Raw genomic sequence first — 25203 nt, 5'->3', positions numbered from 1 at the left:
CATCTGTCTTGGGAGCTTGCTGTGTTCTGAGGTGCTAGGGGAGAGACGTGGTTGTGTTTTGGGGGTGTGGTGGGTTCTCCAGCTATCCCACTGTGTTCTCAAAGGACAGAACTTGCGCTGTACCAGGAACTGGCTTCTATGGACTGCCTTGCTGCAGTGTGTAGGTGGGGCAGGGTTACGCTGGGGGGCAGCCGTAGGTGAGGGTGGGGAAGCAGGTGTGCCTAGAGGAGAGTGCTGCCATGTATGAGGCTTTTGTGGGGTAGATAAGCAAAGGGGAACTTTGTTCTGTGGGTTGTCTTGGGGGGCAGAGTCAGGGAACTGAAGGACTGGGCCATCTCCACTTGCTGAATGTAATGGGCACGTCCGTATCTTGGAAAGATTTTAAAGGCTAGCTAGTTAAATTCAAATCAGTTCTGTGAAAATAGGAAATGGTGCTTATGGAAGGCAAAATTGCTTCAGTTTTGGAATGAACAGGAGTTAGAGTAGATGCTTAATCTCTCTGTTTTTCTTTTTCTTACAGCAAGCAAGGATTTGGCACAGACATCCTATTTCATGGCTACCAACAGGTTGTTATCCTGAACCTCTTTGTTGCACTGTTGTAGCACACTATAGCTTCCTTTACTGCAGGGCCCCCTACATGTGTCTTACCCTTGTTGCAACAGGAGACTGGGCCATCTACAGTGGTGGTACCTTTCTGTTTGCAGTGCGGTGTATTGTACAAGGGCCTGACGGCACAAAGGGGTTAAATGCACAATGAGAAGTGTAGTGGTGCTTTCTGATGACATTTTCTCGATTGTGAGTGCATAAGTCTAAAATTGGTAGCCTGAATAGCAGCTAAAGATTACAAAGAGATAAACTTAACCTAGAAATTCGAGCATCTTGGTAAGTACAAAACTATTTCCAGTTTACACTTGTAGTTAATGGCAGTTTTCTCTTAACTTTAAATATATTGATCCAATCTTAACTTATAAAATTGTAGTGGGCCTAAGATCTTTTCAACCAGTTGATTTTTCTTTTCCAATATACTAGAAGTAGTCCAATGTTCTTCCTTTTAGAAACAGCTCTTTAAACTTAATATACAGTTTGAAAACTTAAGTACTTATATTAAAGTTAAAGGATTCCAGATGGGGATTGTATATGGGTAGCCTGTTGTAGAAAGATAAAATTTGAGAGCAGACTTCAGTATTGATTTCTTGATTATTCCAATTTATTTCTTGCAAGACAACTTTGAGCTTTATTTAATCAGAATTAAACTGTATGTAGCTAAGTTTTAAGTAATATATACTACTGGTTGGTCAGAATTCTTCCAGCCAAGCATTTTCTGGGGGTTCCTTAGTGGGCAGGATTCTGTATTTGAAGCAGCTGTTAAGATAAGCTGTGATAAAGTGGTGATACTGAACCAATGCCTTTGTGCTGGTGCCAGCTGGAAACTGAAGCTGAGTTCACAAATATCCCAGGTTCTGGCCTAGTGAAAGCTAAGCTGACAAGTAATTCACTGGGCCTCTGTCAAACTTGGGTGTACCTTCATTTACTAGACTAATTTGGAGGTTGCATAATGAGCTGTATGGTTGTTTGTTTTTTTTTTTTTTACTGTAGGTAGAATTTAATTGACCATATTATACTAATTTCTTTCTTAGTACTTAAGTACAGTAGAATAATTGGTAAATTTCTTTACTGTTAACCACACTTTTATAGAAAAAGCAAATTAAACTTTCTGCCAGATAAATGCCCTATCCTTTGTTTTATTAGGGCAGTAAGATACATTAAGAACTTAATCCAAAATATGTTCCTTGAATTAATGTTTAACTGCTGTTACTTGACAAATTATCTTATGCTGTGTGTTAATGCTTGATTTGTTGTTGTTTTTTTTTATTTTACATGTTTGATTTCCTTTGGTTCCTCATTATGAAATTTATGCAACAGTCTTCACCTTACTACATTCTGTCTTCAATACAAGCCTACGGTGATAGCATGTGTGTGCATTCACTTGGCCTGCAAGTGGTCTAACTGGGAGATTCCAGTATCGACTGATGGGAAACACTGGTGGGAATATGTGGATCCTTCGGTTACTCTGGAATTGCTGGATGGTAAGTAGTGCTGCCTTTCCACATCTGAGTTTCAAGTGCTTATTAATAACGTCCCTAAGAATAGGAGCAGAGCATAGTAAGAGCATAGCTTTAAGCCTAAAATAAGCTTCACTGACTTCGTGCAGAGGGTCCTCAGGTATGAGGAAGGTATAGGAGAGGGAAGAGCTTAGGAGGATAGTTCTGAGACCCTTCTGATTTCAATATGTGAGCTGGGATATGCACAGACCTTCTGTTAGGTACAGGCTAGAGGTTGGCTTTTTAGGGCTTTCCAGGACAGGGCAAACAGCTAGAGGAGCATCTCTGCAAATCCATGGAATCCAGATAATTTTATGTACACAGGTGTTCAAGTGTACAGTGTCACTGAGACAGCCGTCCTTAAAACTACATAAATCTAACATCAACAAACATAATTCTGTGTTAACGTAAGCAGAGCCTATGATACTTCAAACTCCTGCAGAAATAGTTTTCTTGTTGTTAAATGGCTTCTTTCAGGAAGAAAACACGCTTAGAAGACCATATGCCTAGACGTCTTACCAGCTTTTGTTCTGCCCATGCTCTCTGTGTTGTTACCCAGTACTACCTGTGTGCTATCCTATTGCTTTGTGGATTATAGGGTTTAGAAGGCAGAAATGGCACTTACTGCAGTGGGGCCTGAACTTACAGCCTTTGTAGCTGCCTTATGTAGGTGGTGGTTTCTGGGGGGCTCACATCCATTGGGCTTTGCTTGTAGTTCTAGAGCGAAGAATTATTTCAGAGAGGTGCTGATGGAAGCCTCCAGGCATGGTACGGCCCAGCATAGCTCCCCGTGACGTGCTCTTCCTGTCAGCTGAGCTTTCATTTCTTAATGGCCTGATTATATTTTGAAAATGCAAACCGGAGTAGGTGCCACGTGAATCACAGCATCTGAGTGAGCTTGAAATTGCAAGCTCAAATGGCTCTGTCTTAGGATTCTTTTAAGCTGTACCTTCAAATTCAGCCACTACCCTGCCTTCTCAGCTGTCGCCTGTGCGTGTTTGGTAGGCATGCATCCTTGTAATTTTTAAAATCCTGTGAGATGTGTGCTGCGAGCCTGCAGTGACCACTGCTTAACTCTGTAAGTGTCTGTGGAGCTGGTGTCTGAAGCAAAGACGTGGGAGCAGACTGAAGTGGTGAGGTGCTTTTGCACTTGGGAGCAACTTGGTTTGTAACCTGCTGTGGGGTTCTGGAGGAGCCAGTTCTTCCAGACCTGCAACAGGGCTACTCTCCCATTTGAGTTCTGACTGCACCTAATTTATTTTTAGCTTACAAGTAACACAAAATTTCAGTTGAAAGTATTTTTGTTGTAGCTGACAAGTGTAGAGCCCTAGGTTTCCTTGTGGGCCTACTAATTGCAGGGACTTTTTTTTAAACACAGCCAGCTGCTTTGCCTTGAACACAAATGAACTGAAACCTGTTGTTTAAAATAGTGCTTCCTACGGTCCCATGGCTGATGTTTTGCCCAGATCTGTTACTGGTTGCTCCTGAAGTTCAGTGAAATGACTGAAATGGTGACTTAGAGGTTTAGATTTTAAGGGAAATTTAACATCACACAAGAAATGCTTAAACTGGATGGCAAATGTGTTATTTTAAGAGCTGCTGTTTGTACAGCTCTAGAAATTTTTGGTCTAATAAATACAGACTCTGCAAGAGCGTAAGTCTTAAATGCGGATCTGCTTTTCAGAGTGCATGTAGTGGTTAAAGCCTGTTGTAGTGAAATACTGCAGCCATTTTTGTTCAGCACTTATCAAACAAGATTTTTGATTAAATATCAATTCAAGTCATGTGTAACCTGTACCGCTAAAGCAGTATGCTGTTAGTCTAGAAAACTGATTAAAGGCAAACCTGCTTATTACAGAATCAGATATAAAATATGTTCTTTTTGTTTTTCTACCCAGAACTAACGCACGAGTTTCTGCAAATACTGGAAAAAACACCTAGCAGGCTGAAGAGAATTAGAAATTGGCGGGTAAGAAATTTTCCTGTAAGAATTTAGCCAAAAGGAATGATGAACTTGTAGGAGAACTATGAATCAAGGGAAAAAACGGACCTTTATCCTATTTGTTCTTTATTCCTGTAGCTGGGCTGGGGGATGAAACCTTGAGTCAGCTTTTATCCTCACCTTTGAGCTAAACTGGATGTTCTTTACAAGTATTCTAAGCTGTGTATTTTCTCACTTGTTTCCTTTCTGCACAGGCTAACCAGGCTGCTAGGAAACCTAAAGGTGATGGGCAGGTGTCCGAGAACTCGCTTCTTGGCTCCTCTTTGGTCCAGAATTCCATTTTGGTGGATACAGTTACTGGTGTGGCCGCGAATACAAGTTTCCAAAAACCATCGACATCATTTCCTGCACCGGTACCTCTGACCTCAGGAAGTATTTCTGTTCCAGATAGTCATGCACCTGAAAATTTGGCAATACTAGCAACAGGGATGCCAAGTACCTCATACAATTTGGCATCCCACCAGGAATGGCCTCAGCATCAAGAACAAAGCAGGACAGAACAAATATACTCTCAGAAACAGGAGACGTTACCTCCTAGTCAGTATAACATGAACTTCCAGCCTGGGACGTCTGTACAGCTGCACTCGGGAGTACATCACAGACCCGACAAACTTGCCGAGCATTCTGCTGTCAAACAAGAGTATTCTCATAAGTCAGGAAACAAACACCACGGACAAGTTGCTGCTCCCGTAATAATTCCTCAGAAAATGTCTCTGGATAAATACAGAGAGAAACGCAAACTAGAAACCCTTGAACTGGATGTGAGAGAACACTACGTAGCAACCCCAGGCGAACAGCCACACAAAAAACACATGCCGGCACAGACAGCCAGCGGTGCTTCCGTTACGTCTCCCATTAAAATGAAAATCCCCCTCGCGAACACAGAGAAGCCTGAAAAACACGTGTCTGATAAAAAAGAAAAGGGAGGCTCGCTCAAACTGCGCATACCCATCCCGCCCACAGAAAAGGGTGCCAGTAAGGAGGAGCTGAAAATGAAAATTAAAGTTTCCTCCTCAGAAAGACATAGCTCATCGGATGAGGGCAGTGGAAAAAGTAAGCACTCCAGTCCGCACGTTAGCAAGGAACACAAGGAGAAGCACAAAGACCACTCCTTAAATCGCCACCACAGCATGGGTCACAAGCACTCCCACTCTCACAGTGGCAGCAGCAGTGGCGGCAGTAAGCATAGTGCTGACGGCTTAACACCGACTGCTCTGAGGAGCCCCGTTGGCCTGAGTAGTGACGGCAATTCCTCTAGTTCCGGCTCGTCAAGGAAGAAGTTGCACAGCAACGATGCTTCTCACAACCACCACTCCAAAATGAGCAAAAGTTCCAAAAGTTCAGGTAGTTCATCTAGTTCTTCCTCTGTTAAGCAGTATGTATCCTCTCACAGCTCTGTTTTTAACCTTCCCTTACCCCCTCCTCCCCCTGTCACATACCAGGTGGGCTACGGACATCTCAGCACCCTCGTGAAACTGGACAAGAAGCCAGTGGAGAACGGTCCTGATGCCCATCACCAGTACAGTACAAACAGCCAGCATATGGACTACAAAGACACATTCGACATGCTGGATTCGCTGTTAAGTGCCCAAGGAATGAACATGTAGTCGATTCTTAGGTTGTTTTTCTTTCCTTTTTTGTTTTTAATTTAAGAATTGTTAGAACGGAAAACTTCCTACTCTAGCAGTGGCAACACCAGCTGTTGCTGCCGTGGTTTCAGTATATGTAAGTGCTGCTTTATCCTTCACTCTGAAAAGAAGAGGTATAGTAAACGAGTCTTTATCTCCACATATGATAGTGTTATAAATACTGTAATAGCATGGAAGGTGCAAAAAATCTCAGTATTTCTACAACTGCAGCTAAGAACAGTAGAATGAACGTCTGCTTTTAGGTGCATAGGATGCCTCGAGCATTGATTATTTATAATTTTGAGTACCGCAGCCACAACTTTTTTGTTGCTTAGTTTTTGAATGAGTGTAATTGTTTTCTTGTGTATTTATACTGTATGTATGATTTGCATGTTTCGAAGATAAAGGGATTAAAACAGTATACTGACAACTGTTTACAAGAAAGTGGAGAAAAATGTACATACATTTTTGTATGTTTAGATATACCATAAATACTCAGGATTGGAGCTGCTTGTAAGTATAACAAAATACACATAACTTTATTTTATCTTGTCAGAGTCCATCAGTTACCCAAACCGAGATGGCACTTTGTCTTGTTTATCTTTATAAACTGTAGGCCTTATTGGAAGCCACTTAAAAGGGACACTTCACTAGAGAAGGTATCCAGTACCACGTAGGGTCTCCACCAGACAGTATTACCCACGAGGCAGGAAACAGGGTGGGCCTCTGCTTGCTGACTGTGGCCAGAGCTTTGAAATGTCCCTAATTTCTTGAAGGAAAAAGGAATTAAAATAAAAGTTTACATAATATCTTGATGTGAAGTGCATTTAAATGTTTATTGGCTTGATGCAGTAAAATAGACACAGAGCTGTTAATAATGGTTACGTAGATTTAATGTGACTTAACTGCAATTCCTAACTGTCATGGTGGGAAAATCATCTTTTTTTAAGAAGTCATAATTTATTTTAATAGTAAACAGGAGTCACTGTTTCCATTACCATTTCAGAATAATATCCATGTTCTGAAATCCAAAAAGTGTACTTGTGTGTGATGCCATATTTCTTTTACAGGTGAATGCAGTCTTCACAGTAAATAAGAATAAAACTATTGATATCCCAACTTTATATTCCAACAATAAAATAGTTATCATTGATTCTGTGCATTGTACTTGTCATTAGTTACCAAATTGGAAGATACTTGTTCTGTTTTTTCAGCTCTGTGGGGAAAAAAATCAGTCTCCCAGTTAAACCACTAGCATACATTTTTATCTGCCTGCAAGTGTCAGTGTTACAGCTTGTGTGCTCTTTCCACAGTGTTTCAAAATATATGACAGGTGTGAATGTTCACGTGTTCTCAAAGCCAATACTACAGCTCAGCCTGGATAAGTGAACTGACTTTCTGGGTTCTTACTCAAAACTATTCATAAGCTATGAAGTACCTCAACACAAACTCAGTATATGGTAGCAACAGACAGTTCTTAGTCACTTATTTTAACTCAGAAGCAAACAGGATGTGAAGTAGGCTTTTGCTAGTTTTGCTAAGCCACCTCCTTCACTTCATGCTTGTGTAATTCTGTCATCTCAGATGTCAGACCCGGCACCTAGCCCTTCCAGTTGTGTTACTCAAGCGTGCTTTAAATGATAAAACTGCTCAAAACCTACCCAGATGGTAGTTGCTGTATGATGTAACTACAGGTATATCAATTACTATGTAATACTCTCTTTCCAGTAATGCAAACGCTTGTAATTACTTGAATAAGTTTTATTTGAATGAACTATGGATACTTTTTTTACACTAAGGAATATTTAAATGGAAACCTGATGGCATCTTCTGCTAAATCTAACCTGAAATCTCGGCCCATGTACAAAATGCAAAGCTGTCTTATCCTTACTGTGGTTGATTTTCTCTGTTCAGAATGTATTTAAACCCTTTGTTACATTTCTGCATTGTTGAGTATTTTCTATCCTTTTGTAGTCTGTTTCCTTTCCATCTCAGCTCTACGCTTAGATCTGGCTTTTAGCAAATGTAATCTGCATTATGTACTGTCCTAGGCTATAGCATGGGCAGATGGATGAAAAAGCAGTAAGTTGTCTTCATTTTGTCTTTAAAGCACTACACTGCTCTTCTTTTAAAGCACTACACTGCTTTTCAAGTCTGTTTAAATAGTTGTGCCATTAAATGCATCTTACACAGCCACTTTGGATAAGCAATATATTGTACTGTAAATATAGCAATTGCTGTCATAAGTTGGAGTTGAAATGTCTGGATGATAACTAGTGCCTGTCTAATAGAAATTGGAAAAGAGCATAGGTCTTCATATTAAGGTGCTGTTTCAAAATAACTATTTCCTATTTTGATTCTAGGAAATTGTGAAACCTTGTGGACAAAATGTTGCTATGCTACATTGAGATCCAAACTGATTTTTGGTTTCTCTGTAAAGAATATCCATAAAAGTCATTGGTTTTGATTTTCAATGTGACTGTAAATATGTGAAACTGTATTTGTCTTTGTGTCCGGAACTAAATTCAGTGTGGTGGGAGTAGGGGGTGAGAGGGAAGGAGAGGACATGCAGCGAGATGCCACTGATGTTCCCTGACCGAAACCCACTGCCAATTAGTGAATCGTGTGAATTGGGGCCTGGCTGAGGTGTGTGAAAGGAGTGAAAATTCACTCACTGATCAGCCTCAACCTCCCAAGTGAATGACTGAATAAATGCAATAAAAGGCTAACAGATGACACTATTACTCTGTTCATCACCGATTACAAGTTTTTTGTTGTAAATTGAGTACGTGCATTATGTAATTTTGTAAAATTAAGCTTTAGTGCAGACCTTGCTATGACACTATTAAAAATATTCCCTTTTTGTGAGATACAAGGTTTGTAGAATAGTGAGATTCTTTTGTATGTTGAAACTTAATTCTGTTCCTAATGGTGGGAGTGCTGAAGTAATGTATCTCACTGTGATCTGGTACTTCGGTATTTGCATAAAACAGCAGTTCTGTATATTCTTTTGGCAAATTGTAAATATAAATGTTTCATATTAGCATAGTTGAATTTTTGAGGTACAGCCATTTGTGTGAGATTAGAAAGAAACTTTATTTCTAAGAAATTGTAAAAAAAAAAAAAAAAAAAAAAAAAAGTATTTTCAATAAAATTCCCTACCTCACCTCTACTGTGCAGAAACTATCCCATTTCCTATGTTTAATTTTCCAACTTCATGTGCAGATCCCTGTTAATTATTGGCAAAAACACTGTTTTCCATCAAAACAATCAAATAGTAAATTACTTTAAAGTTCCATGTATAACTTGTTTCCCTTGCTTGCTTCATGTTATGATGCTCAGGCTTAGGAACACGCTGCAAATTCTGTTTGCGTGCCAGAAAAGCAAAACCTAGACACTTTACAGCATCTTAAGAGATGCATGTATGTTTTCTTATCCAGCCTGGGTCTATGAGCCTGTACCATGTAACTTCAGTGTGCAGTGGCTGGCCATGCTTGATAGCTTTTCCTTTTTAGTGAATGGGAGGGGACGGAGGGGAGAGGGTGTTGACAACAGCTTTTTGTCTCTGTAAGACCACAGGGGAAAGGTTCCCAGTCAGTTTTGCTTAAAGGGGATTTAGCAAACAAGTTCTTTGCTTTCTTTAATTGCAATGTAAGCACATGTTCCAGAAATGAATTCTAAAAATAAATCTTAAAAGACTTGAAAGCTGAACTAGCTAATTAATTCATTCTTTTTTCTGAAATGCTTAATTCTGTACACTTTAATTTAAAAAATAACACCAGGAGTTTTCTCTCACATTGCTGTGGAGGATGACTCTCTCTGACTTCTCCGGAGGTGAATGTAGCAAACCCAATTCAACTCTCTAAACTAAAAAGCTGGAAGTACCTGGTTTTGATTCCTAGGTGTTCCTATACTCAAAACTGCACTGTTTTTCTTACCATAGTTCAGAAGTTTTGTGTTCCTTGGCAATACCTGTAAACTTCAGTTCCTGAAGCTGCCTTGGACTATGGGACCCTATGAAAATTAGGGGAGAAAACTTACTCTACTCTGAGTGCTTGAATCCCTTCCTCAGGGGAGAACTTTTGGCCTTTTTGGATTACGTGCAAAAACTGGAATTTAGATAGGGCTGTAGATAATGGCAGCAGTTCCTGCCAGAAGTTGTGAGAAAGCTGTGCAAGTCGGTGCTAATTTTGAACCTGAATCTCCAAAGACTGTGGGTTTCTGAGCTTGATGTCTGCTTCCTTGAGAAGTACGGTCGATAAATGTATTTTGAGATGCAAATCTTTATGTCATGGGTGGTTGTAGTTTCAAGACCAGTGCAGAATAGTTGGGTTGGCACACCTACAAAACCTAACTTTCCTGAACAGAGCTCAGAGCTTTAAATATTACTGCATACAATAAAAAAAAAAAAATACTAGGTATCCTCTACAGTGATAAAGGGACACATACTTTCATATGCTTGAATTTAAACTCTAAATGTTGAGGAAACTTGGCATTACAGCAAAGTGGCTGTACCTGCTGCTTGGTAGCCTGCATACTTTACAGTGGGGTCTTCACTGCTGTTTTGCTTCTGGCCTCTGTTTTTTAGAAATGAAGGCAGCAAATTCAAAAAAATAAATAAGGTTTGTCCTACTCAAATACTGTAAATTGTAAAGCATGTCTCTTTTCAGTGAGGCGCTTTTCATCAAAAATAAGGATTTAAGAAGATTTAAAAAACTTTTCTCCTTATCAGCTTAGATGCCTCATTAGAGGTATCTGGATTTTGATGTGAAACATCTATATCTCCTTAAGTAAGAAATACGCAAAGTTAGACTTGTCTACGCAATGCCCAAGATTCCCTACATCAACATACTTCTTGGTTAAGCTGTGCTGAGAACAGGGCTGGTACATGAGCACATATCCCCTGTTCTCAAGTATGCTTAAGCTGAAAAAAAAAAAACTTTTTGCAAGTGCTGGCATTAAATAATACCCTCATTCTCTAAATCTGGTTAAACAAGTAAAAAACCTCAGAGTCTTGTCTTAAAAACTTTAAACCTTTTTTTTAAAAAAATTGAAAACTAATGTTAGCGTAGCTGGACTAAACATTACATTTAAATTCCAAATAACAACTAACCCTAACGTTAGAGAACTCACACTCTAACAGATCTTAGTTTCGGTTATAAGACGTGCATGAGGAGGAGGATTCATAGCTCTGAAAATTCGAATTAACTGCGTATCCTCGAGCATTCCCATTCTTTCCCCACTTGTGACTGTCATCTCAGTATCATTTCATGCTAAATAAAAATTCATATTTACTTTTCAGCTTTTTTTTGGAAACACTCCCTTAATCTAGGAAGAATTAATATACACCTTGGAGTTATGTACATCTCACTTGAGTTCACGTGCCAGGGCTCCTACCTTTTTTTCTGCAAGGTACTTTAATGTGAAGATACTCAAGTTGCCATGGATTTTGGCATGAGGACCAAGCGGTATTCCTCAAAATAGGACTGATAACTGTTTAAGATTAGAAGATTACTGTGATGCTAGGATTTCTCTCATAATGGCATAATGCTCTGTCTGTTATGTGACATCATACCTACAGAAACTACACAAATAAAGAGTTTTGCTAAAAGTACTTACTGATTTCTCTTCATTTTTATAAAGTTTAGACCAAATTGCTCTCTGAAGTCAGGCTACCAGAATAAGCCTGAAAATAAGCCTTAAATAGCTTGAAAGCTATTTAAGTAACTAAAATGCTAAGCACTCTGGGGGAAGCTGATCTTATATAAACCAAAACTTTTTGTTGCTTTCCTTCTTTGTTTTGTAAAGCACCCATTTTTGAATTTGCTGCTGGCACAAATGTCAGAGTCTTGAACTCTTGAGGGCTCAGCCCTTGGAAGTTCTAGGGCTGAGTTTTACTATGTCTTCCTAGAAACTAGGTTCTCACAAGAGATTCACCCCATTTTAACAGTTTCTGCAATGTTCTATTCCCCTGAAGTCTTAAACATACTGAGAAGGAAGCCCCATCAGGAAGAGGACAGCCTATTACTAGGCTGAATCTTTTTTTTTAATTATTATTATTGATATATCATAACGTTCTTCAAATGGTATTTCATTACATTCAGTTACTAGTAGGTAGTAGCAAGTTCCACTAACTACCTGTAAAAAAAAAACAAACAACCCCACCCTTGGCAATATGCAAAAGCCAAATGGCCAAGGGCTGCCTTAGCAGCCCAGCTTGGAGCAGTGGGGTTAGACAGGGCCATCTCCAGAAAAGACAATCTCAAATCTCTGATTCATAATTCTAGAGAGATTAAGAAATTACCTTGATGTAAACTCCATAAGGATACATCTGTGTACAACTGGGCATCTCTTCTCATTATCACTCCAGTATCTTGTAGCTGATAAACCTCAGCAGCAAAAGATAAAAAGGATTGATACGTGTGTACAGACTAGTTTTGTGGTTCTTTCCAACAGCTAAAATTGAAAGGCACATCTACCTAAACAAACGCATCAGTATGTTTTATGCCAACATAACCACATGGTTTGGCATTTTCCTGGGATTACAGGCACATTTAAACACTCATCTGTGAGTCTGAGTAGAGCTTTCTGAATCTGCAATGCTTTCTGCTGATACCACGTGTTCCAAAGGCTTTTACAGACAAATTGGCACTCCCAACTTACCTTGCTTGTCACGGACTGGTGATAGTGTTATGGGGTGTTTTTTTTAAGTCTCCTCAAATGCAACAAATTGTACAGCCCTGTGTTCACAGCGAAGGAATGCCCATTCCAATGAGCACAGACATCACAAAAAATGTTAATCACCGCCTAAAAATAGCCTTCTTGTCTACAAAGTTACCTCTAGTAAGTTCGGCTGTCACTTTTAAGTCCAGTTCCTTCTGATGTTTTCCACAGGCAGAAATCTTCTTTTGTGTGAAAGGTAAACTGGTTTGGCAGGAGTTTTGAAAAATTCACTGTCTTCCTTTCACAAAGGGATGGTCCAGCAACTGCAGAGCAGAAGGGCGTTCATGTTGATCTCTGCATTGAGGGTTTGAAAAATCAGTACATAAAATGAATATGCACTCCTGTAATGTAATTATTTGTAAAATTTAAATACAAACTTAGGCTTTTTATTTTTTTTCTTAACTCTGCTGTCATTACTCCTTTTCAGTTTTTTGTTTTGTATTTTATAAAGCTGGTAGAAAGGAGGGCAGAATTTAGGGGAAGAGATTGTTACCATGTATGACTTATAAAAGTGAAATAACTTATTACAAAAATCTTTCTTTGCTCCTCTAAATTCCTACCAAAACTTGGAATAATTCTTATTCAGCTATTTCATGTGCACCAAAAGTGTATTTAAGAAACATGTTAATTATTTGTTTGGCCTTGTGTCAGTCTGTTTTGCCATCTCCAGTCAACCTGACTCATGTTAAGGAGGCCATTTGGGCTTATAGTATTGCAAGAATCAAGGAGTTTGGCTTTTTTCAACACTCAACTTGGAGAAAAGTGAAACAAGGGAAACAATAAAGGGCACTGATTTCTTAAGTAAAAAAATTAATAGGAAAGACAGGATGAGGAAGGTGTTTTATATTTGGGACATGGTGAGATCATATATTAAAACTTTGCCGCTAAAGATGCATCGTTTAAAAGAAAAAGGAAAAAAAATACTGTATTGAAAATCTTTCTATTTGTATATTTCCTTCTCCCTAACAACTCCTGATATCTTTTAACTACTAGTATATCTGAATCAATGTATCTATGATATTGCTATTTACTGACAACAGTTATTCTGGTTACTGTTATATGGTCTGCAGGGACCATAACAATTCTAATCCAAGGATTAAAATTCAGGGCACTGTCATACCCACTAAATTATGTGCTTCTCTCTAGTGCCCAAATCTGGTCATAAAAGATTGATAACAATTTCATACAGACATCAATTTCATAAGAACCACCAATGGAGGTCGGAAACTTATCTCTTCAGATGACAGTCCATTTAAAAGTCTGGGACAAAGCTGGTATTTAAAATAGAATAAACACCACAGGGGTAATTCTTATAATGAGTGAATGAGTTTGTCTTAAATAAAGAGAGCTTTATGTTTCCAGTAGGTATGTATTTCCTGGGCTGGCAGTGATAACATATTTTTCTGCTGCAGAAGATGAGAATTATGTGAAACCCTTTCACTTAGAATACTGTCCTCAAAACAACTTCCTAGACACAGGCCAGACTCAGCCAATGGGATATTGGAACAGCAAGGCACTTCAAAGAAAATTAGCCAGCATTTGTCTAAAATGCAACGGTAACATGTTTCTGAAGGAAAGTTAAAGGAAAAGTAAATGCTGTGCATAAGGCCCCATCAAAAAGAACATGTGACTATTTTTAACACCATTATGGAGAGTAAATCTCTTTTATGTATACTGCTATTCAGTGGCTTTCCTGAAATGCTGTAAAACCTAAGGATTTACAGTACAGTTCTTCTACACAGCCATATGTGCCATTTAAGATAGCCTAAGCTTCCACACACACTATGTGCATTTTTCCTTTTCTTTTTCAGCTAAGAATCCACATACCTGGTTAAGCACGCATGCACAAAGTCCACTGCAGCTCCCGAGAATCGGTCAGGCAGGGAAGGCATCAGCCCTCTGTGGGCCCCGATATAGAACATGGCAGCTATCCTGTCCATGGAAGCCAGTGGTGGTTTTCCTGTTGCCATCTCAAACACGGTGCAGCCAACGCTCCAGATGTCCGATTTCCTTCCGTATCCAGACTCATTTATAACTTCTGGTGCCATCCAGTACGGAGTCCCGTGCACGGACTTGAGCATCTCGCTGTGTGTGCCGCTGAGGCTGGCCCAGGCTAAGCGCCGGGCACAGCCAAAGTCGATCAGCTTTACTACACCGCTTGGCATGAGCATAACGTTATTGCCCTTGATATCTCTGTGCACCACACCATTGCTGTGTAGGTATGCAACCCCCTCTAGAATTTGTTTCGTATATTTACAAAAGACAATTTCTGTCAATGGACCAAACCGATGAATAATACTAGAAATTGAGCCACCGGGAACGAACTCCATGAAAATGCTTAAAATGTTGTCTTCCAGACAAGTTCCTAAATAAGTTACAATATTGACATGTTTCAGCGTCTTCAAAAGATCGACTTCCTCATGCAACTTCTGGTACTCCTTTTCTGTAGTGAGTTGATCTGACGTATCCAAAACAACCTGTTTTACTGCTATTAATTGTCCCTGGCTTGTCAGACCACAGTATACCTACAACGAAACTAGCAGTTATTAAAATGAAACATGAATAAAAGTGTATGTTCACTTATTTTACAGGGTATCTTTCTGTTTGTCATGTTTCACTGCATAATCAAAAATATTTATTTGTTGCACTGGACAACAGTAAGTTATAAGGTGAGATGTAGCTCAGAGATGACCAGTGCATCTCTTAACATACTGAGACTTTAACTTACTGTGCCATAGGCTCCCTTTCCAAGAACTTCACCCCTCGTCCACATGATAGTATCCTTGTTAGTTAAAATGCTTCCCGGCACTGCAGTGGATTCCTCAAAGTTTAGCAGGTCTCTTTCTTCATTTGATCCCAAAAAGACTCTACTGTAACTCTGCTTGAAAGATGATGGGCAGCGCGAGGAGAAAGCAAGGGGGAAAAAAAAAGCTTCATATTATCATTACGTTTCTTATAAGGAGTAACTTTCACCTGGCATGATTCTCTCTCTTTCTCTTCCTCCTCCCCACCCATACAGTCCTTGCCTGGCACATCGACACAACAGCTCCTGAAACAGAAACTTGCCTCCTAGCTGTCTATCTCTGTCACGCCTGAACACAATTGTGCCTTGTGTCAGACAGGCAGCATCTAACATGGGTGTCCTCAGCTGGGTACCAGAAGACGCAGTGGACAGCCCAAGGAGAAGAGACCCGATCATTAAAGAGCACACATTACCCGTACTTCAGTTAAACACTGTGTTCTTAGTTAACATCATGACTCATCGTTCATCCACAGTTGTGTTGGAGCATCACCCAAAGGATCTAGCAAGTTACAAGAAGTTATTTTTACCTTCACTAGAGCACTATTTACTATTTCTCCATCTCCATTCATCGTATTTCCTTCTTTCGTATGGGCATTCTGCATTTTAGAATCTGCAATTTTTGTTCTTGCAGAGTTGATGTCTTTTTCTTCAAGCACTCGCAATTCTGCAGCCAGACAACAAAGCAACTCGTCAGTCATCTCCTTTTTACCTGCCCAGGACAAAATGTTTTGACTTGTCTGGAAACTGGGACTTGTAACATTTGTTGCCTGAATCACTGAAGGCTGAGTCAACTCATTTGCCAGACTGCTGCCCTGAGGTGTGTATGCCCAACTCTGACTTAATTTTTTTGCAAGGGATTGACACTGCAGACTGTCTGAAAAGTGCAATGATTCACGTGGGTTTATAGTCCTGAAGGAGGTCTGGTCTGATCCCAGGCCTGTGCAGCCGTCCTTATCCACCCTGCATTGGGGTACACAAATGTTCTGGTCAGTTAATGAACTGCTGCGCTCAGCAGCACATTCTGTGTAGTCTTTATTACTGAACTGAAGAAGATTCTGGCTACAGGTAGAAGCTATCTGATGGTTGGATAGATCCTGACTGTCTAAAGAATTCTCTAAAGAGACTTCTGTAATAGGAGATAACTTTGAATTTGAATTTTTTTTATTTTGTCTGGTTGATCGTGAAAGCTCTTCTAAAAATATAAGCTGATCATCCAAGTCTCCACAAACCAGCGACATGCTTGGAGTCTGTATTTGACAATCTGGACCAGAAGTTATTACATTATCTTGCTTTGTGTTGCTATCACTCAATTTGATACTTTTGTCCTTTGGAATTAAGCTTTTCTGCTTTTGTTTGGTACCAGATACGGTCTTCTTTGGCTTAGAATAGGTTCTCTTTTGAGTGTTTCTTACTTGGCTGCCCTCTCTCCTTTTATTGCAGGTAGATCTGCAGGTGCTAGCAGTGCATCTCCCAGGTGGAGCAGAACAAACATCTCTGTAAAAACTGTTCTCGTGTTGATCAAGCTCACGCATGTGGGAATAGACTGGAGTTGCAAACATTTCGTAAATACCTGGACCATTGTCATTTGAATTTATTTTCTTGAACATGTCACTGTATTTCAGATGTACAAAATCTGAAGCAGACTGTGCACATGGTAGAGAAAGAGGAGTAACAGGTTTCTTTAAAATAACTGGATTTTGGCAACAGGAGAAACTTTGCTTTTTAAGTTTTTGATCACTCTGAGGAAAATGGTATTTGTTTGCTTGAGGTATTTTTTTCTGACATTTCAGGGAAGTCTCAGGTTTCATGCATGGCAGATGCAAAGATGGAAAAATCCGATTCTTGGCATTCATCTCTTGTGTATGATATTTTGTGGAAATCTCATCAGAAACAATGACTCCTTCAGTTATCTTTATCTTGCTACTTATTTTAGATTTTGATGAATGTTTGTTTCTATTCATCTTTATCTCACCTTTGTCATTTTCTTTGCGAGCAGGAACATTGCAGCTCTGACTAGCACAAGGAGCGAGGCTATGAATGACACCCCTTCTCCCGGCAGGACGTTTAGCAACGTGTGGTTCCTTGGCTGGTTTTTGTTCAGAGAACATAATGTGGGCAGCAGGTACAAGCTCACTTTGATCTTTTGCAGTAGTTTCTTGCGTTGCTTCTTTTTTCTTTTCAAAATGAAGAAGACAAACATTATTTTCTGTTTGTTTTCCAGAACAATCTTGCACTCTGGGAATGACTGCAGCTCCAGAGTTACCTTCTAAGGCATGGTAGGCCTCTGTCACTTCATTTGTACAGGAAGAAGCTAAATCATGGTTTCCAAGCATGAAGTTCATGCCCTCAGCATCTTCACAGGGTATATAACCCATTGTCATTTCTGGAACATCTCCTCCTATAGCAGTTGTGCAGGAATTCTCCACTTGTTTTTCCTTCTCACCAGCTCTTAACGTGTCTGTGTTGTTTGACACAGGACATAGAGCTGTAAATATTCCACAGTTTATCACAGCGTAACTTGAGCTGAAGTAGGAAGAGCTATCATCCCAATAACTGACTTGGGTCATAATCTCTACGTCCTTACAAGCCACTGAAAACTGATGCTTTATCTGGTCATTCTTTTCAATATTGGTAGCTACATCAGCTTCCCTCCATTTCAAATAGTTTTCAATTTCTTCTTTGGTGTCACTAGAGTACTTATATTTATCCTTGCTGAAGCAGCACAGGTCTTCTGTTGGAGTGAACTTATCAGAAATAGTAGCCACAATCAGACCTGAAGACTTTGACTTTTCAGCGTCTCTTTTTAATAGATTGTCTAACTGATACTGATAAAATTTGTTAGCTGGTTTTACAGGCTGAGGAATAAAGTTCATAATATTGAAGATATTTCTGATCTTGGTGCTTCCATTGACAAAATTATCCTCTAAAAGAGCAAGATGAATTGTTCTTACAGGCTGAAATGTCACTGGTGGCAAATGAAACTGTAATTTCCATTAAAAGAAAAAAAAAAAAAAAGTTAATAATGTACTACAGAACAGATACAGGTAAAATCTAATCACTAAGAACCAAGTAGGTGAAGGAAAAATAATCAGAAAATGATTACTCTTTGATATATTCCCATATTTAACTTAACATGAAGTGTAATTTCAAAAACACATTATTTTTCTCACATCCAGAGTTATTCCTAAGTATTTTTAGCACAGAAAATGGGATCCTTTGTTTATGGCCTAAGTCACTATTCATGACTTAAAAATAATAAACTTTGTCCGCTTACACAAATTATCTCATCAGTTATGAACCACGTGTTGAGCTATATAGCATGTTTGATATAGGAATTCAAAACTTTCACGTGCCAAAGTTTTCTTGCTGTGCACTCTCACTGAACGAAAGCACCACTCTCATGCCGATATTTAAAGCCTTTTTATGTAACCCTCCAAAGTGTGCTGACAGCAGTAATTATATTCCCAACAGAACTAAGGCTCATGAAAGCAGTTGTTAAAAATCAAAAGCTATAGTGTTATAACAGAATGCTATTTTACCCATGCAAAAAACAATCTTTACAAATTATTTATTGCTTTTAAGAGATGTTGCTATAATTCTAAATATGTACCTCTTTCATGTGTTCAATGTAGTCTTACAAAAAACTTCAAAAACCATGTCAGACAGGCCACAGATTTAGCTCACAGAATTTAAAGTATGTTGGAAAATAGCACAGTCTGCACTACATTTTGTCAGTGAAGTTTAATGGATAGCTACCAAAAGACCATTTTCTGGTATGGCAGCTAACGCAGTAGTCTGTTGTGTTTAGGATGTATTTTATTATTCTTCCCTTCTTTCTTCTCTCTCCCCTTAATCAAAAGGTACTGTATGTCTTTGAAAGAGAACAGATTTGAGAATTTGAGTGCACTGTTGTGATTATTCAGATGAACTGTGAGAATAATTTTCTGAAAACATTATTTCTATTCTTTATTTTTATAGGAAAGGGAGAAAAAATAAACTCAAATACACTGTATACTTTTATGCAAATGAATGCAATAGAAATAATTACATAGGCACATGCTCTGACTACACACTTGCATGTCTATATTCAACATCAGTTTGCAATCTGCAGGAAATTTTTGTTTGCATTCCAAGGGCAAACTGAGGCTTGAATGTGCCAGAAAAAGCAATGAGTGCTGTTTTGAAATTTATCGTTTGGAAGGCTTTGTCTAGTCTGCATGGTTTTAGTCTGAATGTTCAATTTATTCCAAATGATATTCTCTAGAAATCACCAGAGCCTAAGATGTGAAATAAAGCTGTATTAAGTCACGTTGAGGTCAACTGAATTATTTTCTTAAACACTTCCCTCCACTAGGAATACTTTTTTCCATAGCTCCTTTTATGACCTTCTGTCAGAACTTCTAGACTTTTCTGTAACTTTTTTCCTGTGAATACTTTCATAGTCTGCAGTAGGTACACTAAAGCACACAGATAATTCATTAAGTCTTCTGTACAAAGGGCTATTAATTAATAACTATAACGACCAAATTATCTTTGTTTCCAAAAATAGTATATTTGATCTTTTGCAACATTTAAGGCTCACCTGGCATGAAGCACTGATTTATGTTAAACAACTAACTTGCTTGTGTGTACAGAAGTAGCTATCAAAACTGTTTTGTCACGAATCCTGTTTACACATCACAAAATTTCATGTCAAATATGTTTAATTCTAAAACATTATTTTTATATGTTAGGAAAATAAATTTCAGCCATCACTTAATATCAAGGCAGTTCTTCAATTCTGCTTCAATTTTAAATTACCCATCAATACATGGAATTGTTTTGTTTTTGAATTCAGCAAAGCTAGACAACTGTGTCTAACATACAGAATACACATACCTGAAATTAACTTATGTATTTCCATTATAAGAGGTTCTATATCTTCTTGAACTTCCAGTCCCTTCCACCCCCCAAAATCCCTGATGTAACAGTTCACTGATGATTTTTTATATAGATCTGAACATTTGCTGATATATATGTATATATAAAATCTATGTACAAATAACTGATGTTCATCTGAAAGGCTGAAGAATAAGTAGAAGAAACTACCCGCGCTTCTTTCGTGTTGCTATATTTCAAGTTTTGAAAGTATGTAATACTTTTAATTGTGTCCAGCTTTATACATAACACCATCTTACCTCAGATTTCTTGTTCCTCTTTTCTTGTACTGTAATATTTAACCCTTGAAAATCAAAACAAATGAAATATTGGTTTGGCATTCTTAAACAGAGTACAATTTTCATGCATAAATTAATTTCAAACTGTAGGGCTCTGAGGACCAGGAATCTGTCTAATGTGCAGTTGCAATCCATGTTATAAATCTGCTATAAAGAAGAAAGTTGAAAGTTGAAATTGAATTGTGATACTGAATCTTAAATCGCACTTTCTGCAGAACATGGTGAAATATAGTAATTTTAAAATAGTTTTATTCTAATAATTTAAGCAAATATCTCTTCTCAATTTCAGATGTTTGCTAACTTCAACATGTAGCTAATTAATGCCATTATGAATTAATTAATTCCATTATGAGGAAAAAAGTGAAAGATACGCTATCCTGGCCGCTGCTGAGAATTCCACTATATGTTTTGTGGACTCAGTTTCATTATACAGAGTAATGTTCTCTGTCATCGCTTCTCTTTGTCTCTTTCATTTCCCAAATACACATACACATCATTAAAGAAGATGTTCAACATGGTTGAAAGTCTAGTTAATATGAAGAAGTTGAACAAACATAAAGACAATTTAAAATTTAAATAAAAAGGACATATGAGGCTTTGGAACCTCACTTGATAGCAATGTATAGCTATATTTAAAAGTTGTGACTTTTAAAATAGAACTTACTTTGTTGTGCATGTGCTTGTATTATCTGAAAGGCACCCAAATCCATAAATGATTTTGAAATGTTGGATTCTGTGCATGTGGCCTGTAGCAGAAAGCTGAAGTCAAAGCCGTGTCTTATGTTCTCTTTCTTCAGCAAGAAAGGTAGAGTAGTGTGCTCTCCCATCTGTAACGCTAACTGATTTTTACTTTTAAAACATGCCACTTGTTTATCTGGTCATAATCCGGTTGTTGGTATTATCTGGCTAAAAGGCAAAAAGCAAAAAACAAAACAGTATAAAAAAAAGTGTAAGGAGCCTACTCAGTTCAAATAATCAAGTGACGTAGAAATAATGTGAACAAGAAGACTGTAAGATCCAAGAATGTCAAAGTATTTTCTCTTTCTTGATCCATCCAAGAAGTTGGTGCTCTCCCCAGCAGTATCTGGCTGCAATACCAGGGACTGATTACAAATGACAACGAATGACAGACAACACAGACAAATCCAACACATGAATGGGAAAAAGTATTACCCACCTTCTCCTTCTTGATAAAACCTGATTGCTTCCAGCATGATTTTTTTTTTTTTTAAGAACCATCAGGAAAGTATGTCAGAAGAATTCCAGAGACCAGGTGCACCTTTGTTATTCATAAAATGTGCTATGGCCTGCCTGAAAGAATAGAGGCTATGTAGACAAGACTCAGATTTCAGCCATCTGCTTTCTGAAGAATGGAAAATCCAAATATGGAAAAAAATAAATCCTGTGACTGAAAAGAGGTTGAAAATACAGTCTACATTAATCTTAAAGCTGTATGTGAGATAATTGTCTTTTTAATTAAATCAAACGCTGATGTAAAACCATATACATTTTTCCTCATACTGTACCAAATAATTAGTTCATCTAGTGCAATATCCTGCCTCCGGCAATGACCAGGAATTGACTTTGGGAAGAAAGAAACACTGTATAACTCATAGGGTTGCATCTAGCATCTGGCACTAAGTACATTTTTTCACACTGACAGGCTAATACCTGCTTTGTCTTCATTTTTGAATACCCAAAACTCCCAGCAAAAGAGGCTCAAAAACCAAAACTTTCTGAGCTTGTACACTGCAGTCTCAACAAAGTTTCAATGACAGCTTATTCCAATGAAACATGAAGCCAACTGGAATCTTTCTAGCAATTTGAGAGAAATATGAACCAGTCATTAATTTAATTTAAAAATAATTTGTAAGTGTCTTAAGAAATAGTTGTTCTATAGTACAAAAACAGCGTAGTTTTAAATGTATGCTCAAAAACTAGCTAGTTATTTTTCTCTACAGAGCCACAGTCTCACTGATATCAACAAGCTATAAATTTCATCCTTTACCTCAGATCTATTATAAACTCATAAGTACACACATGGCAATGCATTATCTCTGAATATTACAAAGGTAATTTTTAAGTGTTTAAAAATGTACACATTATAAAAAATAACTTGCAGTTACATGATTGTTTTGTTGTTGTTGCCACTGGATGTCTGTGACCTGTGCTATAAAAGATGCTTTTATTAGGCTTTACCCTTAATTAGAAGGTTATAGTGAACCTCTCTCCCAACTAATCAGCATACACTGAAGGAGCTAGATATCACCCTCTTGCTAAATATAGCTATGTGTGGGCAATATTGATCCTCTACAGTTAACAACATTCCTGAATATGGTGAGTAACCACACCGTGAGCTGGTTCACAATTACAAAAACAACAACCCTCTTTTCTAAGAAACTCAAAGATGAAAAATGCCACAAGATGCTAGTGATATAAACAATAAGAAACAATGACAAATTGCAGAAGAATGAGAGGGTGAAATTAAAGCTTTTGAAGATCAGAACTTTTTGATGGCTAACCCTTAAAATAAATCTCAATTAATACTTCTTGTGGATTTGGGGTCATTTCTGAAAAACACTATGAACTTCCGTTACTCAAGGGACAAGATCACATAATGTAATTAAAGACAGTGAAATGAAATGAATAAAAGATACTATTATTAATATTGCCTAACTATATTACAATATTTCCCATTGTCTTTATTATTTAGCAAACAATTTATAGTTTCAAAAATACGGAAGATATTGTTAGATACCTTATGTGTATAAAAATATGTGAATGAATGTGAATATATATTTAAAGATATATGAATAAAAGTCTCAAATTCCTACAGGGTAACTCTGGGCAACATTCCTCTGAGTGGAAGATTGTAAAGTCCATAACGGAATATGTAATAATGTAAAAATAAGTATTTTTTTCCTACTGTCTAATCAATATAGTACCACAATTTATGTATTTTACACATTCATATTCTTGCTAATAGTATTGAACGAGGTCTAACTTTTCCTGCAGCATAAATATATTCTCCTTTCTAGATTACGTGGCGTGCTTTATTATATTGACATAATTGATATAGTGTGGCAGTGAACTCTCCTTTTTAACTGTGTAAGAAATACATGCTATGTCCATTTAAAACAGTGATCTTTCATTAAACTTTTTTTTTTTTTTTGCATTTGCACCTTCAATTTAATTTATTGCGATATATTCCCTCCTCAAACAAAAACATTACTTAACCACCATACACATGCTACCTAAGTAACTAGTTTTAGAACTTAATTTGTATGGCAGGCTAAAATAAAGGTATAGTTTTTAGAAGATTGTTTATGGCTATTAAATCTATCAATAGATGGACTGTGAAAAATAGGACACCTAGTGGCTCTTATGTTAATTTCTTCACAAAATTTCCTCTCTGATCTTTTTCTCACATGCTGGTTTCTACCGCATTCCTTGTCCTGACATGACTCAACTGAATAAAATGCTCAATATTATAAATTTTTCACACTTAGTAGCAAATAACATTTTCAACATTCTTTGTAAGTTTTATTAAAAGTTTTTCCTAACAACAACGTCAGATACTATCCTAGCAATGCTTTTTTTTTTTTTTTTTTTGGCAGCGTGTCTGTGTGTTTTTGTTGTTTTAAGTTCCCTCATAAATACTTCATGTCAATTTATTCATAAATAAATTGACTTTTCTATTTTTCTTTGCACCTGAGCTCAGGGGTCTCAGTAGAGCTACTAATGCATCTGGGAGAACTGCCTAACGTCAAGGTACCATTTATTAATGGTGAGATGTATGCAACAGATGGAAGGTGGCGAGCCACATAGCTGCCTGTCCTTACGAACCATTCCAGCTCAGCGTCACTGCACAGCTCAGTGGAAACGAGTTCCTCATCTTAATTCACAGAGGAGGAAAGAGAAACGTTGAATGTTATGACTAAGGTCACCCAACGAGCTGTGCAAAAGTAGCTTGAGTATGCACTCCTGTTTTATCATTCTTATGCTAAACACAAGATAATCCTTTAAAACGCTTATTCCGTTGTATTAGTCTGTTAAGAGTTATATCAGATCGTGAACTTCTCCAAACTTCGTCCTTTCTTGGATACACGAGACCCCCTTCAGAGCACTGGCTGACGAGGCCCTACCAAGCGGCCACAACCCCCATCTTACCGTGTGGAGAAGGGGTGACAGAGGCGCAGCAACCCGCCCAGGAGCCGCAGGGCATCCCCAGCTGGCAGCCGTGCCCCTTGGCCGGGCGGCACCACATCCAAACCCCAACCCCACGGCCCGAGCCCTTCGCTGCGTGCCGCTCCGGCGGAGCGGGGCGGGTGCGTTTACACGGCGTTGCCGGGGGAACTCCGGCTGCGGGCCGGGAACCGGGCTGGGAGGCGCTGCTTGGGGCAGGGCCGGCTGTGGGGATTCCGGGCTTAGGGCGAGCCGAGGGGGAGTGGGGAGAAAATGGTGTGAGAGGGGCTCGGGGGATGATGGTGTGAGGGGATTTTGGGGGGAGCTGCTGTGAGAGGCGCCCGGAGGTTGCGTGCCCCGACACCCGGGGACTTAGGGCTCGCTCTGTTTTCTTGAGGACGGCGACACCGGGCACAGGGGGCAGCTCGGCTCCTGGCCGACCGCCTCGTCCGCCCCCAGGTCCAGCCGGCCCCATGGCGACAAGCTGCGACGCCCAAGCGGGTGGGCGGCCGGCCGGGCAGCCATTTTGTGTGCCCTCTCAGGC

General features: G+C 38.7%; 2 protein-coding genes across 2 annotated transcripts; one reads left to right on the top strand and one right to left on the bottom strand.

The window, feature by feature from the left end:
- The first annotated feature begins 209 nt into the window (after positions 1 to 209).
- On the top strand, positions 210 to 6885 carry CCNT2 (cyclin T2). Its single transcript, XM_032190657.1, has 4 exons — positions 210 to 566; positions 1924 to 2087; positions 4001 to 4071; positions 4299 to 6885. Exons 1-4 carry the CDS (start codon positions 487 to 489, stop codon positions 5709 to 5711), a joined length of 1728 nt encoding a protein of 575 aa, XP_032046548.1. The 5' UTR covers positions 210 to 486; the 3' UTR covers positions 5712 to 6885.
- Positions 6886 to 12682: 5797 nt separating this feature from the next.
- MAP3K19 (mitogen-activated protein kinase kinase kinase 19) lies at positions 12683 to 25134 on the bottom strand. The gene is made up of 7 exons (XM_032190050.1): positions 24645 to 25134; positions 21139 to 21348; positions 20436 to 20479; positions 15786 to 18239; positions 15184 to 15333; positions 14283 to 14980; positions 12683 to 12749 (listed from the first exon to the last, which is right to left on the bottom strand). Exons 1-7 carry the CDS (start codon positions 25132 to 25134, stop codon positions 12683 to 12685), a joined length of 4113 nt encoding a protein of 1370 aa, XP_032045941.1.
- Positions 25135 to 25203: the final 69 nt, after the last annotated feature.

This window comes from Aythya fuligula, chromosome 6 (genome assembly GCF_009819795.1).
Source record: "Aythya fuligula isolate bAytFul2 chromosome 6, bAytFul2.pri, whole genome shotgun sequence".
Taxonomy (NCBI): domain Eukaryota; kingdom Metazoa; phylum Chordata; class Aves; order Anseriformes; family Anatidae; genus Aythya; species Aythya fuligula.
Note: the sequence above shows the minus strand (reverse complement) of the source record. Positions and strands in the feature narration are given on the sequence as shown.

Coding starts and splice junctions, on each gene's coding strand:
- MAP3K19 (XM_032190050.1), bottom strand. CDS start 25,134: ATGGGGCCGGCTGGACCTGGGGGCGGACGAGGCGGTCGGCCAGGAGCC. Junction 21,349..24,644: donor TGTCACCCCTTCTCCACACG/GTAAGATGGGGG, acceptor GATTATGACCAG/ATAAACAAGTGGCATGTTTT. Junction 20,480..21,138: donor ACAAGCACATGCACAACAAA/GTAAGTTCTATT, acceptor TTGATTTTCAAG/GGTTAAATATTACAGTACAA.
- CCNT2 (XM_032190657.1), top strand. CDS start 487: ATGCTTAATCTCTCTGTTTTTCTTTTTCTTACAGCAAGCAAGGATTTG. Junction 567..1,923: donor TATTTCATGGCTACCAACAG/GTTGTTATCCTG, acceptor TTTATGCAACAG/TCTTCACCTTACTACATTCT. Junction 4,072..4,298: donor AGAGAATTAGAAATTGGCGG/GTAAGAAATTTT, acceptor CTTTCTGCACAG/GCTAACCAGGCTGCTAGGAA.